The sequence below is a fragment of the Heteronotia binoei genome, chromosome 3, assembly GCF_032191835.1.
Source record: "Heteronotia binoei isolate CCM8104 ecotype False Entrance Well chromosome 3, APGP_CSIRO_Hbin_v1, whole genome shotgun sequence".
Classification (NCBI taxonomy): Eukaryota; Metazoa; Chordata; class Lepidosauria; order Squamata; family Gekkonidae; genus Heteronotia; species Heteronotia binoei.
In genome coordinates, this window is record NC_083225.1 from 26,079,588 (window position 1) to 26,097,105 (window position 17,518).

Genomic DNA, 17,518 nt, shown 5'->3' on the forward strand with positions numbered 1-17,518 from the left:
TCCTTTGCATATTAGGCCGCACCTCCCTGATGTAGCCAATCCTCCAACAGCTTACAGGGCTCTTATTACAGAGCCTACTGCAAACTCCAGGAGGATTGGCTACATCAGGGGTGTGTGGCCTAATATGCAAAGGAGTTCCTGCTACAAAAAACCACGCTTATATGCCCCCTCTTCAGGCACTGAGTAAAGAAATCTAACAACTAGAGCCCCCATCGCCCATGATGTGAACTTCAGTGCAATATGCTCCTACAGGTTCCGATTTTCTTCCACAAGTAGGGTTCCCAGATAGGAAATAACTGGAGATTTTGTGGGTGGGGTCTGGGGAGGGCAGGGTTTGGGGAGGGTTAGTATCTCTATACCAGGGGTGGGCAAACTTGCTTAATGTCAGAGGCTCATAAAATAAACATCAGATGTTTGAGAGCTGAAAGGTATAGAAATCAGATGTGGGAGGGAGGGAGGAAGGAAAATAGATGGGAGTGGGAAGATATGGAAAGAAAGCAACTTTAACTTTAAATGCATTCTCCAAGCTGCCGGCTGGCTTGATTTGGAGAAGTGATTTAGAGACAAATGCCTTCTGCAAGCCAGTTGATGGGGTGGTGGGAGCTTTGAAAGCCACACAATATATGTGAAAGAACCAACTGTGGTTCTGAACCACAGTTTGGCCACCCCTGCTCTATACTGTGTAAAGACTGAGGATATTTCATAAGCATTCGGCCAAAAGATCTCATTCCATATACAAGCATTTTATTGATGTGCAATTTATTGTCCGAGTAATTGGTTCTTAAAACACTTCTGCAATATAGGAGTATTCATTACCAGTAAAAATTACTTTTTAAAAAATCACATTACTGCTATTTTATTGGTATAGACACAGTCTTTTCTATTCGCATTTGTTCTACTGTGTGATTCACTTGTTATATTTCCCCACCTGAAGGCTGGCAACCCTATCTGCAAGAGGGACTAGAAACTTGGATTTGGTTTGAAACCAACCACATTATATGTTGAGACAACAGTCAGTTAAAGACTTAAAGTCATGCAGGAATTTAACCAGCTGTGAGCGCTGACCCTCTGAGGAGGCTTTTGTTTCTGGTTCTGTCAAAGTAGAGTTTGTTAGGAGGAGATGTTCAGTGGCTATTTGCAGAACCCCCCATTTATTTCTTGTCAGCTGTTTCCCCTCTGGGACTTACATCCAGAATCTCATCCAAGAAGCCGATAGAGGTATAGTAATTCCCCTGGTGATACGCAGACTGTGCTTGAGAACACAGGAGCTGCATCTCATCAGACTTCAGCAGCTGGGAGCGAGCATCTGTTTCTTCCTTATCACTAGGATTAGACTGGAGCTGTGAATGTTGACAAAAATACAACCACCGTTACACTTTGAAAGTGAAAGATTCTACAAACTGACGCAGGCCGCACAAAAGGCAGAAAAAAAGAGGACACTGAACTCCTTTGAAAAGCTCCTCTAGAAAAGAACTCTTGTTACCGAACCTCAGTGATTCAAGGCAGTGGTAAATGTAATCAGGGCTTTTTTTGTAGCAAGAACTCCTTTGCATATTAAGCCACACACCCCTGATGTAGCCAATCCCCTTGGAGCTTACAGTAGGCCCTGTAAGCTCTTGGAGGACTGGCTACATCAGGGGGTTCTGGCCTAATATGCAAAGGAGTTCCTGCTACAAAAAGATGGCCGGAATGTGATAGTTGTAAGTGGGGAGCTCTTACCAAACCACAACCAATCCCCTATTCATGTCAATGGAGAGGCAGCATTCTCCGTGTGAAGCGCATAGGAAAACTCACACAAGGTGGCTGGCTGCTACGTAGTCACCAGAAAGCATCACTACTTCTGAACAGGAATCCGGTAGTCATACATTATTGAAAGACCACATCATTCTTCACAAACCCATATGCCAGTTTCATTCAGTTCAACAATTCCTTTTGGAAACGTCTGTCTTGGTGGGTGGCTCAATCAGCTGCTATCCAGTTGGACCAGGGAGACAGGGGTGCTCTAGACACGTGTCTGGCAAAACAGGGCTCACTTTCTAATTTGGTGCCAAATCTATACTCATTTGGGGAAAATGGCGCAGGACCAGATAAGTTGGCCAGCATGCTCTCTGATTGGCTGAAAGTGAAGATGGAATTCTCAAGTTCCCATCTCTGAATAAGGAAAACAAAGGGAGGATCCCAAAAGAATGTTGCATTCACAGACTTGAATAGACTTAAATCTGCAAAGGATAACAACTGTTCTTAGCTCGCTTAGCCAGAGTTTTGGCAGAAGATTTCCACAGGTCAAATTAGATCAGCTTGGACCAAGGACTACTGAATGGAGGATCCCAGCACGGCCCTGGTTCTTTTTAAGACTGGGTTACTAGTGAGACCCAGTCCTCAATATATTCTGATTAACTACTTTGAGTAACGATCTAAGCTCTAGACATGGGACATGGTTGCATTGTTTTGGGATCTGCTACTATTCTGATGACCTTACTGTGTGGTTACAATGGATTCTGCCCTCTCTCTGCAAGATCTCCGCCCCTGTCTTGGAGGGCAACCCAAAACTCATTTTCTGGGCCTGATATGATTGGCAGAAATGGTCTTGGCATCATAATGATGAAGAAGAAAGAGAACATGCCAAAAGTCTACCTTGGTAACAACAGTCTACCCAAGGACCATCTTGGTTGTTGACTTTACCCTTTGGGATGGACTCCAAGAAAAGTCTGGATGGCTCCAGCACTTCAAGCATAAGGGTCACTATTTTATTTGCAAATATCCTGGAAAATTTATGGAATTAATGAATTTGGCATTGAAGTCCCTACCTATTGTTTGAGGACTTTAAACTGATTTTTTAAGGTCTGATCTAGTAGGGGTTTTTTAAATTTTTAATTAATACTTAGAAGACAGGTTATTGGTTCGTGGTGCAAATATATTTGCTAATTGCTCTGGAGTCATTTGGAAGGGCATGGTTCAACACTTGTCATAAAGAAATATTATAAAACTTCCTGATTACCTTCACTGTCTTGGTCGCTTATTTGGTGGCCTGCCTTCCCTTCTTCCTACAAATGTCAAAGTCAACCCCACAAAACAAGCATTTTCACATCTAAAGTGTAAAGTAACAACCCCACATCAATTTTTTAAAAAGAGGGTTTCCCTGAGTGCAATTTCTGTTTTACGTGGTTAGGTCTCAAGCACGTATGCCTGTTTCCTTTGGACTCCATATAGCATATATAGCATATAGATGACCTTGAGCCAGACATCCTGGAGAGTGAAGTCAAATGGGCTTTAGAAAGCATTACTAACAACAAAGTGAGCGGAGATGATGGTATCCCAGTTGAGCTATTCACAGTCCTAAAAGATGATGCTGTTAAAGTGATGCACACATTATGTCAACAAATTTGGAAAACACAACAGTGGCCACAGGATTGGAAAAGATCGGTTTATATTCCAATCCCAAAGAAGGGTAACGCCAAGATATCTTCAAACTATCACACCATTGCACTCATTTCACATGCCAGCAAGGTCATGTTAAAGATCCTACAAGCTAGGCTTCAGGAGTATGTAGATCGGGAGCTACCAGAAGTTCAAGCTGGGTTTCAGAGAGGTAGAGGAACTAGAGATCAAATTGCCAACATTCGATGGATTATGGAGAAAGCACGGGAGTATCAGAAAAATGTCTATTTCTGCTTCTTTGACTATGCTAAAGTCTTTGATTGTGTGGATCACAACAACCTGTGGCAAGTCCTTAAAGAGATGGGAGTACCAGACCACCTGACATGTCTCCTGAGAAATCTGTATAAGGGTCAAGAAGCAACTGTCAGAACAGGATATGGAACAACTGATTGGTTTAGAATAAGAAAAGAAGTTCGACAAGGATGTATATTGTCACCCTGCTTATTTAATGTATATGCAGAGTACATCATGTGGAATGCTGGCCTGGAAGAAGCACAAACCGGAATTAAGATTGCTGGGAAAAACATCAACAACCTCAGATATGCAGATGACACTACTCTAATGGAAGAAAATGAGGAGGACCTAAAGAACCTCTTGTTGAGGGTGAAAAAGGAGAGCACAAAAGTAGGCTTGAAACTCAACATAAAAAAAAAATAAGATCATGGTATCAGGCCCCTTCACACCTTGGCAAATAGAAGGGGAAGACATGGAAGTAGTGACAGACTTCACATTTCTGGAATCCAAGTTCACTGCGGATGATGACCGTAGCCATGAAATTAAAAGACGTTTGCTCCTTGGGAGGAAAGCTATGGCGAACCTGGGCAGTATAATAAAAAGTAGAGACATCAGCCTGCCAACAAAAGTCCGTATAGTTAAAGCAATGGTACTCCCAGTAGTAATGTATGGCTGTGAGAGCTGGACCATAAGGAAGGCCATGCAGAAGAATAGATGCTTTTGAGCTGTGGTGCTGGAGAAGACTCTTGAGAGTCCCTTGGACTGCAAGAAGATCAAATCAGTCAGTCCTAAGAAAAATCAACCCAGACTGTTCACTGGAAGATCAGATGCTGAGGCTGAAGCTCAAATACTTTGGCCACCAAATGAGAAGGGAGCACTCCCTGGAGAAGATCCTGATGCTGGGAAAGACAGAAGGCAAAAGAAGAAGGGGATGGCAAAAGATGAAATGGCTGGACAGTGTTACTGATGTAACAAACATGAATTTCAGCATACTTTGGAGGATGGTGGAAGACAGGAGGGCCTGGCGTGACTTTGTCCATGGGGTCGCAAAGAGTCGGACTCGACTGTGCGACTTAACAACAAAAAAAGCAGCAGTTATATTTCAGGAATTTTGCCACTTAACAAATGAGGCTGATTACCTTCCCCCAAATCCTGCCCTTGCATTTGTAAAGGAATCTTTATTTCCATTTGTGAAAATATATTCATCATGATTACAGAAACGCTTGAAGACTAAGAAGAGATGAAAGTGAGGCCATGTATCTTCCTTATGCCCTCTCGCAAGTGCAAGGTAGGAGCACTAGAGAATGTCAAGAGAGGGAGGCAAGGAGGTACATACAAAGATGGCTGCAGGATTACACAGGAAAACCTACAGTAACTCCTGGTTGGAAAACTCCTGGAGATTTTGAGGTGGAGCCTGGGGAGGACAGGAACCTCAGTGGGGTACAAGGCCACAGTACCCAAAGCTTCCACTTTCTCCAGGTAGGGTTGGCAGCCCCCAGGAACTGGGGGATCCCCCAGCAGCCATGTGACATAATAATGCTGGGGATGCTCAATCCGCCTGTCATGATCCTGGGCCTAGTGAGGCCTGCAGGCCCAGAGAAGCCTGCCTAGGAGTTACAAAAGAGCCTACATTGCCCAGGATCCCCTCTGATTGGGTGGCCAGGTTTTGGAGGGAAACTGGCCCAGAGAGGGGTGGGGCCTGGGAGGAGAACATAAAAAGGCCAAGCCCAGGCAGGGTGTGTTCTTTCCCTGGAAAGCTGAGCTGGAGAGTTTGCAGCAGGGAAAAGCTCCCTCATCCAAGGCAAGGGGTGAGTGTTGATTAGTAGAGTAGGGATTGGATAGTTAAACACGTCAGGGCTTTTGTTTCTCTGCACCAACCGTTACTGTTTTCATATTCCCTTTAGCACTCAATCTTTGTCACCCACTTAGTATTTGAGCACTGTAAATAAACTGTTGTTGTTATACTCCTTGGATCCTCACATCTCCTTGGTCACAACTAGGGGGTATCTATTAATAAGGAGGATACAGGGGTGGTTAGGTGCTCTGGGCCCTTCCATACAGACCTGTACCAGAGTGGTGGCAGCCAGTAGAAGGGCCCTGCTAGGCCTGGCTGTGTGACACTGCCCCACTCCTAGAAAGCTCTCTTTCACCCCCCGCCAGTAAGAAGGTAGGACCCATCAACCCTATATCCAAGGGAACTGATCTCTATAGTCTGGAAATGAGCTGTAATTCCAGGTCCCACCTGGAGGCTGGCAACCACAGGTGGCCAACCTAATGACAAAATGAAGCACAGGATTCTCTGCATTCACTCCAATTGCAAAAGCTGTAGCAGCCTGAAAAGATCACACCTGTGTCTGTTTGGCTTCCAGGCACAGACGGAGAAAGAACCCAGAAGCTGTTTGATGTTCCTGTATGTTGAAGGTTACTTTGCACAGTATAGGAAACATTTTGTGATTTGTGCATGATGGAATCATTTGCCTTCTGGTATGCCCGTGCTAAGAGGATCAGCATTTGAAAACAGCCCTCTCCTATGAGCGAGTGAATGGAAAAGACATCACAGTTTTCATTCAAACCAGACGTCTGAAGAGGGACCAGGCATCCAGAACCCATCACAGCAGGGAGGCCAAAATATACATATAAACCTCAGGCTCCTGCAGTGAATTTTTAACGATGTCTCTATCAAGTAAAATCAAGCACTTGAGAAATGAGCAGAACAGTTTATGCTAACAGCAGCTTCATACAAGATACTCTTGACAGGGCTTTTTTTCTGGAAAAAGAGGTGCCGGAACTCTCAAGAGAGAAAAGGATTATTTGAAACAAAAACACGAGATTCTTTGAAACAATATTGTTTTCATGCACTACATACTAACTCTACTTTAAAGCAGTTTCCAAACTTTAGACATGTCACCAACTTCCTCAGTTCTTTTTCAGGTCTTGCTTTGGTGCCTAATGCTGAGTGATCACCTTGAAGCAACCATGTTTTAACATACTTTGTTGGATCAAAGACTGCCATGCTTCCCTGGTGTCCTTCATGAACTTTTAGACACTTTTGAGACTTCTGTTTCCACAAAGAAGTTCCAGAACTCTGTTCCGGTGAGTTCCCCCAGAAAAAAACCTCTTGCTTTTGCAGTATGATATCACTTCATCTCCACACAGCATCACTGCACAAAATAATTGTGTGGGTTTCCTCCACCCCCTTGCACTGGGGTCAAATAAAACTAGCAATGCCATCCTACACAGAATTACCACCTTTCTAAATCCATTGATGTCAATGGGATTAAAAGGATATAACTCTGCTTAGGGTGGAATGGACGGTCATTCATCCAGCTAACTTGGTTGCTGTTTAAAGAGGCATAAAACAAACCACACAGTAGCAGCCATTGACAGCATCTGAATCAGGTCTTCATTTTACGTGGAAAGCCATTCTAAGCAGTGATATCCTTCTAAAACCATGGAAGTCAGTGCACTGAATAAGGTGGGGCTCTGTTGAGGACGGCTCTGTCTGATTCAGCCCATATATGCCAAACTGAGTTCCATATAGGAAGTGTAGCATACAGGTTTGAAAAATACATTTTCTAAAAATCGATGGTAGTTAAATTAGGATGGCTATCAGATTAAGCCCATACAGCCAAACTGAGTTCCGTATAGGAAATGTAGCATACAGGTTTGAAAAATACATTTTCTAAAAGTCTATGGAAGTTAAATTTTATCATGTAACGATATTGGGGAGGGGAATTTTCCACAAACAGGAGGGCATGTACACTTTACGTACACCACAACTGGGGAATAAAGACCGAGAACGACTACAGCTTTCTTAAACACTACCTTGTGGAAACAGTGTAAGAGTACACAGATCTGAGGAGTAACCATGTTAGTCTGTTGCTGCAAAACAGTAAAAAGGCCAGTAGCATCTTTAAGACTAACCAATTTTATCGTAGCATAAGCTTTTGAGAAACACAGCTCTCTTCGTCAGATGCATCTAATGAAGAAACAATAAAATTTGTTATGTCTTAAAAGGTGTTACTGGACTCTACTATCACCTTTCCTATTTGTGGCCCTCTTTCCAAGTGCTTCAGTGCCATCCAGTCCATATCTGACAGCCAGCCATGTGGTTACATCATTAATAATAGGACACTTTGGAGGTCATTAATTCTTATTTTTTTAAAAGTTTTATTGGTTTTCTAAAAGTTGGGGGTAAAGGGGTAAGAGGGAATAGAAAATTATAGTTACAAATATATCTTAATCTGCATGTAGTATACTTTCTTTGAATACAGGTGTGCATCTAATATACTTTCTTAGGATACATATATTGTCACATATTATCTTTAAATCGTCAACATTTTAATATATTTATGTTATGTCTTCCTGCTGAAGTACCTATTCAGGTTGACATTTCCAACAAAGACAGTCTTATAATAATAAAAGATACAGGAGAAAGGAAATATAAGTTCATACCAAAGAATCTTAAGAGTCTTGAGTATCTAGCCAAATATGTAGTTTCAACCAGTATTTTCTTGCTTCTTCCTTAGATTTCCCAGCCAACAACTGGGATAAGTAGTCCAACTCAGCCGTTTCCACAATTTCCCCCACCAAGTCCATTCTCGTGGGGATCTCCTGAAGCTTCCATCTCTGTGCCAAAAGAATCCTGGTCGCTGTGTTAATATGCGACAACAAATGTCTCATCTATTTGGAATAATCATCTGGATATATGTTCAATAAAAACAGTTCTGGTTTAAATTGAATCTGTGTCTTCAAAATTTTCTGTAATGGTTCATGAACCATTTTCCAATAGTCTTTCACCACCTCACATGTTCACCACATATGATAAAAAGATCCCACATGTTTAGTATATTTCCAACATTTGTTAGACATGTTGGTATACATCTTACACAATTTCTGTGTTATGTACCGTCTATAAAACATCTTATGCAAATTTTCTTTAAAGGTAACTGACTTAGTTAGTTTAATGTTAAATTTCCACAGCCTCTCCCATTCTTCTAACCTGATGTTATGTCCCAAGTTTTTCGCTCATTGGACCACAGAATCTTTTACCACCCCATCTTGCATCTTCATCTGTAATAGGTTTGCATATAGCTTAGAGGTTAGCTTTTCTTGAGGACCTAAAAAGATTTTGTCGAGGACTTCCAGATTTTGGTCACGGTGGATTGAGCTGCTTCTCAGTTGAGGAGCAGACCAGAACTTTCTCTGTTCTGGGCAGAGAAGGTGATTACAACACCTGCTGCCTACTTCTTCCAGGCAGGGAGAAGGCCAAGATATCCATATTAAGTTCTGAGGGGATTTACTTTGGCTGATGAGGGACTCCAGTGGGGTTCTTTTTCGGCTTTGAAGAGTCCCCTGAGAAGGACTGCATTCAATCATCTACAGAGGATCTCTGAGGTCATTAAGTTGGCTTAAATCCATCAAGATACAAAGCTTCTTTGGGACTGATTAACATCTATTTTCGAAAAGAGCAGTGCGCAGAAGGATATTGGCATTGAAGGTAAAAGATTTATATCTATCACTCTGGGACTAATATAAGACTAATTTAAAATAAAAACAAAGGTCTGGATCCAAAAATTGGGACTGGTGATAATGGAGGGATAAGATTAAAAGAGGAAAAACAAATATTGTTTGGAATACCTGTAGTCAGGAACAGACAACCCCCTCCGAGGAGGACTGCTGATTTGGTAAATACAACACAAGAAATGTCATCATTGAAATAACGCGAGACTACTTAACCACTGAGAACGAGACTTTGTGTCAAGAAAGGAAGGAAGGAGCCATTAAGAGAAAGGAAAATAACAAACCTCCCAGCCCTCTCTAGGACCTCAAATCATAGAGAAGTACCAGCGGCCATTATGAGAAGGTCAAAATTTTAAAAATTAATTAAAAGAAAACGGGACATTGAAAAATAGTGGAGTCAGCAGATATTGTTATTAAAAGGTGAGATCTATTGGATTTTATGCTTAGAATTAATTTTGGTGCAGATTTGGAGAAAAAAAACTTTTTAAAAGGACAAAAAAGCCGTGGATGCCATTTTGAAGGATTTTTTTTTTAATTAATATTTGGACTCAGGAGCATCAGAGAACGGCGATTTTGGGCTCATATAAAATGGCATGCCCTAATCTATGTGTATTTGAAATTAGATTCTGAGAGGTCAACTCTTGAGCCTATTTAAGTAATGGGCAAACAGTGATGTCCCTGCAGAAATCAGCAACAAAGCAGATCCGAACGAGGATTGGGTCACTTGAAGAAGAAAAAATGGCTAAATGGCAAGATGCAATGGATACTATGAAAGCAAGACTGGCAAAGATGATTAAGGAATCAAAAATAGAAATAAAAAAAAAGCTAAAAAAAGATATTGAGTCCAGTACATAAGAAATTAAAAAAGGCATTGAAGAGCTCAGAAAAGACCTCAAGCAGTGTTAAAGAAAGTTCAAGAAGTGAAGAAAAAGGTGAAAGACCATGATGCAAGAATGGACACAGTGGATTCCACTATTCAAAAATGCAGGAGAAAACATTACTACTAGACTGTAAATTAATGGAAAACCAGATACAGCTAAGAGGGGTGCCTGAATCTATTGAGATTGACTTAAGGTCATACATAATAAAAATTATTGCTGAATTTTTAGAAGACGACCCAGATGAAACTAACCATTTCTATGACTACATATACAGGGTCAATTCAGAATATGCCAAAAGAAATAAGCTACCAAGAGATGTGATGGTGAGATTTGTAACAAGAGATATGGTGGGAAAGATTCTGAGTAAACAATTTAAGAGCACATTGGAGGTGGATGGCAGTAGAGTAAGAATCATGAAAGAGTTGCCAAGGAAAGTCATCAACGACAGAAGACACTATAAAAAGTTGAGAGAAAAAGAAATGAGATACAGATGGGAACTTCCAGAGGGCTTAAGTTTTGAATTCAAAGGACTGAGATTTACTATCACAAACACTCAGGAAATGACAAAGTTTCTGGGGGAACATGAGGACTTGGGGGAACAGATTAAGAATAAAAGCCATTATGGATTACAAATTAATATCATGGAATGTAAATGGACTTATTTTATTTATTTATTTAAGATTTGTATCCCGCCCTTCCCACAAGTGGCTCAGGGCGGCTTCCAATAGTAGATCCAACAAAATTACAATAGTTAAACATATAAAGGGATCCGTATTTAAAACAGATAAAACAGATAAAACCTTAGTTATTAATACACATTAATAAATATTGCAACTGTATATAAAAGAAATCCAGCAAGTTACATTAAAATTCTCAAGCTTGATCATGGTGTCTCCCCTGCCAGGCTGCGAAGTGGTAATGTGCAGAAATGCCGGGAGGAATGGGACCCTGTATACGACTGGGTTAAAAACAGAGGTTTTGATATAAAATAATTATATCAAGTTAAAGTAGCGATGGAGCAATGAATGTTTTATTTACAAGTTTAATCTTCTCCTTCTCCAGTGGGGGGGTATTTGTAGTTAGTAGTTGTTGTTTAAAGATTAGAGGTTGTATGGTGTAGTATGTATATTGTGTTTTGTGTTTTATGTTTCAGTGCTTTTGTGTTTTGTTCTGTTTGTATTTTATCTTTCACAATAAAAAACTTAAAAAAAAAAATAAAATTCTCAAGCTAGTTATAATTCAGCACAAAAAAGAAGGGCAACCTTTAATTGGATTGGGAAACAAAAATGTAACATAATTTGTTTGCAAGAAGTACATATCAAACAAACGGATTATAAATTTTTATGGAACGAACAGCTTGGCATGGAATTTTATTCATTGGCTAAGGAGAAAAAAGGGATGTGGTTTTTTACATCAAACAAGAACTGGATCCAAAATTAATTTTTAAGGGTGATAATGGAAGATATACTGCGGTGGAAGTAGCATTGAACTGCAAAAGAACCTTGTTGTTGGGAATATATGCCCCAAATGGAGCAAAAGACTCTTTTTAAAAAGATATTTTGCAACAATTAGACCAAGTTGTACATGAACAAATTATGATAATGGGAGATTTTAATGGAACAGTTAAAAATACTTTGGATAGATCGGGGGAAAAAATAATGAAGGAAAATTACCAAAGTCATTTTTTTAATTGGTGTAACAAGGGAGTTTAGAAGATATTTGGAGGGAGTTAAACCCCAAAGAACGTGACTATACCTATTTTTCAGCAAGACATAATTCTTTTTCTACAATTGATATGATATGGACTACAAAAGATCTTGGACTGTTAACAAAAAAAGTAGAGATACTTCCTAAAATAAGAGCAGACCACAATCCAATAATGTTGTCTGCAAAGTCAGGGAAAAAGACTCTGAGGTGGCGGATAAATGAAGACCTGTTACAGAAACAGGAGATAGTGGTGTCTCTGAAAAAGGAAACTAAATGCTTCTTCCAAATACATGGGAATGAGGACACTCAATTTCAAATTGTGTGGGATGCCTATAACGCACTAATGAAGGGTATTTTAATTACATTGAACAATAAAGATAAAAGAACTAACATAAGCAAATGATGGATATTCAGAAAAAAATTGGAAAAAAGGAGAAGGAGCTTAAAAAGCGACTGGAGAAAAAGAAAATTATAAGAGAAATAACAATACTACAAAGCCAATTAAGACATTTGTTGAACAAAGAAGTGGAATGGAATTTAAAAAGACTTCAACAGAAATCTTTTGAAAGAGTGAATAAACCTGGAAAATATCTTGCTTGGTAAATGAAAAAAAGAGGGGAGAATAAAGTAATTAATAAGATTGTGTCGAGAGGAAAAGAGACTGTTGATCATGAAGGAATTAAAAGGGAATTTTATAAATACTATGCCAAGTTTTTTAAGTCAAAGTGTAGATAAGGAAAAAGCTGATGTATCTGTACAGAAAATTAAGATAAATCCTTTAACAGAAAATATGGAGAAGATGTTGAACAAACCAATTAAAAGAGGAGAAATTGAGGAGGCAATTAATTCAATGAAGCTAGGAAAAGCACCTGGTCCAGATGGCTTTACGGCAAAAAGTAAACACAGAGACGTTATTACCAAAACTTCAGAAATTGATGAATATTATAAAAGATGGAAAAATTCCCAGTACATGGAAAGAAGCAGTAATTTCTTTGATATCAAAAGAAGACAGATGCTACAAATGTGAAAAATTACAGACCAATTTCATTACTTAATAACGACGATAAAATATATGCAAGAATTTTAGCAGAACACCTTAAATAGCATTTGAACAGTTTTATTAAGGAAGAACAAGCAGGATTCCTTCCCAAGAGACAAATTAGAGACAATATTAGAACACTTATAGACATCATTGAATACTATGAAAAACATCCTGAAAAAGAAGTAGCAGTAATTTTTTTGCAGATGCTGAGAAAGCATTTGATAATGTGCATTGGGATTGTTGCTTCGTAAAATACAAGAATATGGAGAATTGGCAGGTTTTTATATAAATAAAGAAAAATCAATAATTATGTGCAAAAATATGTCAAAGAGTAAACAGGAAGATCTACAGAGGTTAACAGAGTGTGAAATTACCTCTAAAGTAAATATTTAGGGGTGGAAATAACAATGAAAAATATCGATCTGTATAAAAATAATTAAGACAAACTTTGGTGTAAGATTGATGACGATATGATAAAATGGAATAAACTGAATCTGTCTATGCTGGGAACAATGTCTGCAATTAAGATGAATGTCTTACCGAGAATGATGTTCCTGTTTCAAACAATCCCAATAGTGAAAGATAACAAACAATTTAATAAATGGCAAAGGAAACTTTCAGAATTTGTTTGGGCCGGGAAAAAACCAAGAATCAAAATGAAAATTTTGACAGATACGAAAGAAGGGTGGATTTCAATTGCCCAATTTAAAACTGTATCATGATGCAGTAAGCCTGGTGTGGATTAAGGAATGGATGATATTACTAAACATTCTTTGACCCTTGCCCTTTGTGAGGAATATATTGATTCTATTGTTCTCAAGAAATTCTCACCACATTCCATTCCCTTCAATTGTTGCAACATAAATTGCCAACGAACGTTATCAAAGGCCTTCTCTGCACCCAGACAGATTAATGCCAATTGTTTCTCTGGGTGACTCTCATAGTATTTCATTATATTACATACTGTTCTAACATTGTCTTTCAAACATCTTCTAGGGAGAAATCCTGCCTGGTCTTGATGTATTGTGGACTGTAAGCCCTTCTTCAGGCGTTGTGCCAGTATTGCTGCAAAAATGTTATAGTCCACATTTAAAAGAGAGATAGGCTGATAATTTTTAATATCTTTCAGATCTGCACCTTCTTTTGGAATTAAGGATATTGTAGCTTCTTGCCATGAAACTGGTATTTGGGCTTCCTCTTGAATCCTTTCAAGAAGACGTTTAAATGGCTCCTCATAGGCTTTACAGAACTCAGCAAGTAGTCCATCTGGACCCAGAGCTTTGTCATTCTTTTGAGATGCCATTGCGTCTTCCACTTCCCTTATTGTTACTGGTTCATTTAAAAAATTTTGTTGGTCTTCTGTGGATTTGTTATGGTTATTAAGGTCTTCTAAGTCTATCTTTTGAACTTGTTTGTCTTCATATAGTTTTTTATAAAATTGTTCCACAATTTGGTGTCTCTCCTGTCTTTGAACTTTCTCCTTATTAGTCTCGTCTTTCAAAACCGGTATTATTCTTTTGACATTCTCCTTTCTCATCCTGTAAGCCAACCACCTTCCAGGTTTATTAGCATGTTCAAAAAAATTTTGTCTGGCAAATTTCAATTTTTTCTCCGTCTCCTCTATAAATAAAATTAAGTTGATGCTGTGTTTCTTTAACCTTATTTTGGAACCTCTATCTTGTCAGTTGTGCTTTTAAATTCGTTTCAGCTTCTCCTGCTTGTAACAATAATTTTTGAAAATTTTCAGTTCTTTCTTTCTTCTTCTTTGCACTGTGTCTAATTGCAAGACCCCTAAAATATGCTTTAGCAGTGTCCCAAACTACTTGCATCTTTACATCTTGAGTTATGTTCTATTTAAAAAAAGATTCCATTTCAGCCTTGGATTCTTTAAGAAAATCTTTATCTTTTAAAAAAGAAGTATTTAACCTCCACGTTCTTCTCATTTGTGTACCTTTGAGTTTTACCATTACAGGACTATGATCTGATATGACTCTAGTTTGGATTTCTGTCTCAACTAAGTCTTTAACCAAATTTGTGGAGAGCCAACATATAACAATTCTTGACCACGTTTGATGACTGGCAGAGTAGTATATAAAGTCTTTTGAATTTGGATATCTTGTTCTCCATACATCAACCAGGTCTAGTTCTTCTACTAACTTCCAAAAACTTGTTGGTAGTCGAGGACTTTTAATTTTGGTATATTTATGTGATTTTTTTTGTCCAACTGTCTGTCAGAAACAGCATTAAAATCTCCTACGATGAAGAATTCTGCATACTCCAAATTTGACAACTTGAAATGTAAATCTTGGAAAAATTTCTCTTGGTGATCATTTGGAGCATAAATATTTGCCAATAAGATTTTTTTATTGTCCACCATGACTTCCACTAATAGAATTCTTCCATCTTCAGAGGCATACTGTAATTGCGGGTTAAATTTGTCCTTGGCATAAATTGCCAATCTCCTTTTCTTTTTGTTCATAACTGTTGCTATAAACAAATTGCCAAGTTTCTTATTTTTCAAAAAGTGTTGATCTTTAGCCAAAATATGGGTTTCTTGTAAACAAACTATATCAGTTTCCAATTTTGTCAAATATCTAAAGGTCTTCCTCCTTTTTACAGGAGAATTAAGTCTATTCACATTAATAGAGATTATTAATGCCATTATGGATTTTTCTTATCACTATCTTTTTTATCTTTTTTAGTCTGGAATCTTGTTGGATATTTCCATGGTTCATTTGGATCCTCTTCATCTGAGCCTTCTTCCTATTCCTCTTCCTTTTCCTTCCCTTCTTTTTTCTTCACTCTCTCCAGAAAATTCTGAGCTTTAAAGATAGAGTTTATCCTATATCTGTTATCTTCATAAGTTCTTTTCCCAGTTGTTCCACCTTTTGTATATTGTCTGTCACCTGTGCATCTAGTACCTTTAAGGCTTTATTGGTCTCTGTCTGTTTTCTGTTCTCTTGAAGCTCTTGTCTGCCATCTGCTCTCCTATGTTATTTACTTTGCCAGTCAACTGCGCTATGGCAGTAGAGTATTTTGCATCTCTTTCATATTTCCCTGCATGGTCATAAATTTCCCTGGGCATTGGTGGTTTATCTTCTCGATTGTCTTTTTCTTTAATTGTCTCTTTAAAACCAGCGGCAGATTTATTTTCCATCCTTATTAGTATATTTGCACTCACGACCACAAATTCCATGCGCTGCCGCTTTAGGGATTTGTTTTAGAACTCAGTGTTCCTGTTTATATTAGATAAGCTAGTATCTTTCAGACAGTACCAGTATTATACAGCGATCATAGAAAAACAGCCTTCTAGCTTCTATCAACAATTTGCCAAACCCCAAACAGTGTTGAAACATATTAAACAAAACCTTTATAGTACAACATCTTTAGCACCACCTAGCCAAAACAGTTCAACTGATTGAAACAGAAACAGTTCGCTGTGATGTCTTTTCTAAAGAAGATAGTTCAATGAAGTCCAAGTCTTAACAAACTTCTCCAACTGCTCTAAATTATAAATTGTAATCCAGGGCTGAATGATCAATTTGTAATCCCCAGGTAAAATCAGAAATTAAAAATTAAAAAGTAACCCAGAGAAAAAATAGGATAAACCAAAACAAAGCAATTCAGATATTCCCAAAATAAAAATAAAAAGATAAAAAAACACAGAGGATATAGAAAAGAGGAGAAATGGAAAAAATGAGTATATAAAAATACAAAGTCAAAAGTATTCAAACCATATAAAAAATAAGACCAAAATTAAAAGGTTATATCCATAATATCCACCACCAGGAGTTTATAATCCACTTTAAAAGCTTTCACAGGTATTCTTCCATCAGCCAACAATAAAGTTATATTTTATAATCCAGTATAGAAATCCCACAAGGGTTTAAATGTCTATTTAAATCTCACATAAATGTATTTAGAGCACTTCAGCATAGACTTCAAACTCCTTATGCCAGTTGTCCTTCTCATCCATATATACTTGCAAACAACTTTCCAAAAGCCAAGTCTTTCTCCAAAAAGAAGTTTAAAACGAATCAGTTTAATTCAGCCATCAAGCCTTTTCTATCTTTAGAAACTGGTGTGATTCATATTTCTCATGTAAAAGTTGTAAAAGTCAGCAGGTTAGGCAGGAACTTTTGGAAGCCTCGGAGGAGAAAGGAAGAGAGTTCCCCCCCCTCTTTCTCAGCCTTTGCCTCTATCTGTGTTCCGCTTCAGACCCAGCTCTCCAGTTCCTCTGCTTAACGAAGTAGTGTCTCAAAACTTGATATTAAAAAAGGAAGGAAAACTTACAGTCTTCATAATAATGATGCAGCTTATTCGGCTCATGCAGAGACGTTAGATGAAGAAAGAAGAAGTCCGGCAGTCAACCCCTATGCCATTTAAAAATGGCGATTGGGGCAGCGAGGCTCACAGCGAGCCGGGATCGGAAGACAGCCGCCGTTGTCAGCCCTGATCCGCAGCTCAAGCTGTCTGCCTTCTGGGACCCTTCCTGGGTCCCAGAGTCGTGTCTCCAAAGAGGAGAGACCCCTTGACTGCTCGATTAAGGAGAGGCTCTGGATGCGCTGGTCCGAGTCGCTCCTTAGGTCGGGTTGCCGAAACTGGAAGTCTGGAGGTTATTAATTCATAGGGTTGTCATAAGTCAGAACTGACTTGGCAGCAGTGTTCCCTCTAAGCTTAGTTAGTGTGAGCT

At 38.8% G+C, this 17,518-nt stretch overlaps 1 protein-coding gene across 1 annotated transcript in view; it reads right to left on the minus strand.

The window, feature by feature from the left end:
* DNAJC3 (DnaJ heat shock protein family (Hsp40) member C3) overlaps window positions 1-17,518 on the minus strand; it is a 67,735-nt gene that overhangs the window by 22,616 nt on the left and 27,601 nt on the right. Inside the window, exon 5 of the mRNA XM_060233612.1 lies at window positions 1,188-1,340. Within this exon, the coding sequence (XP_060089595.1) occupies window positions 1,188-1,340 (153 nt within the window). The remainder of the gene's footprint in view (window positions 1-1,187; window positions 1,341-17,518) is intronic.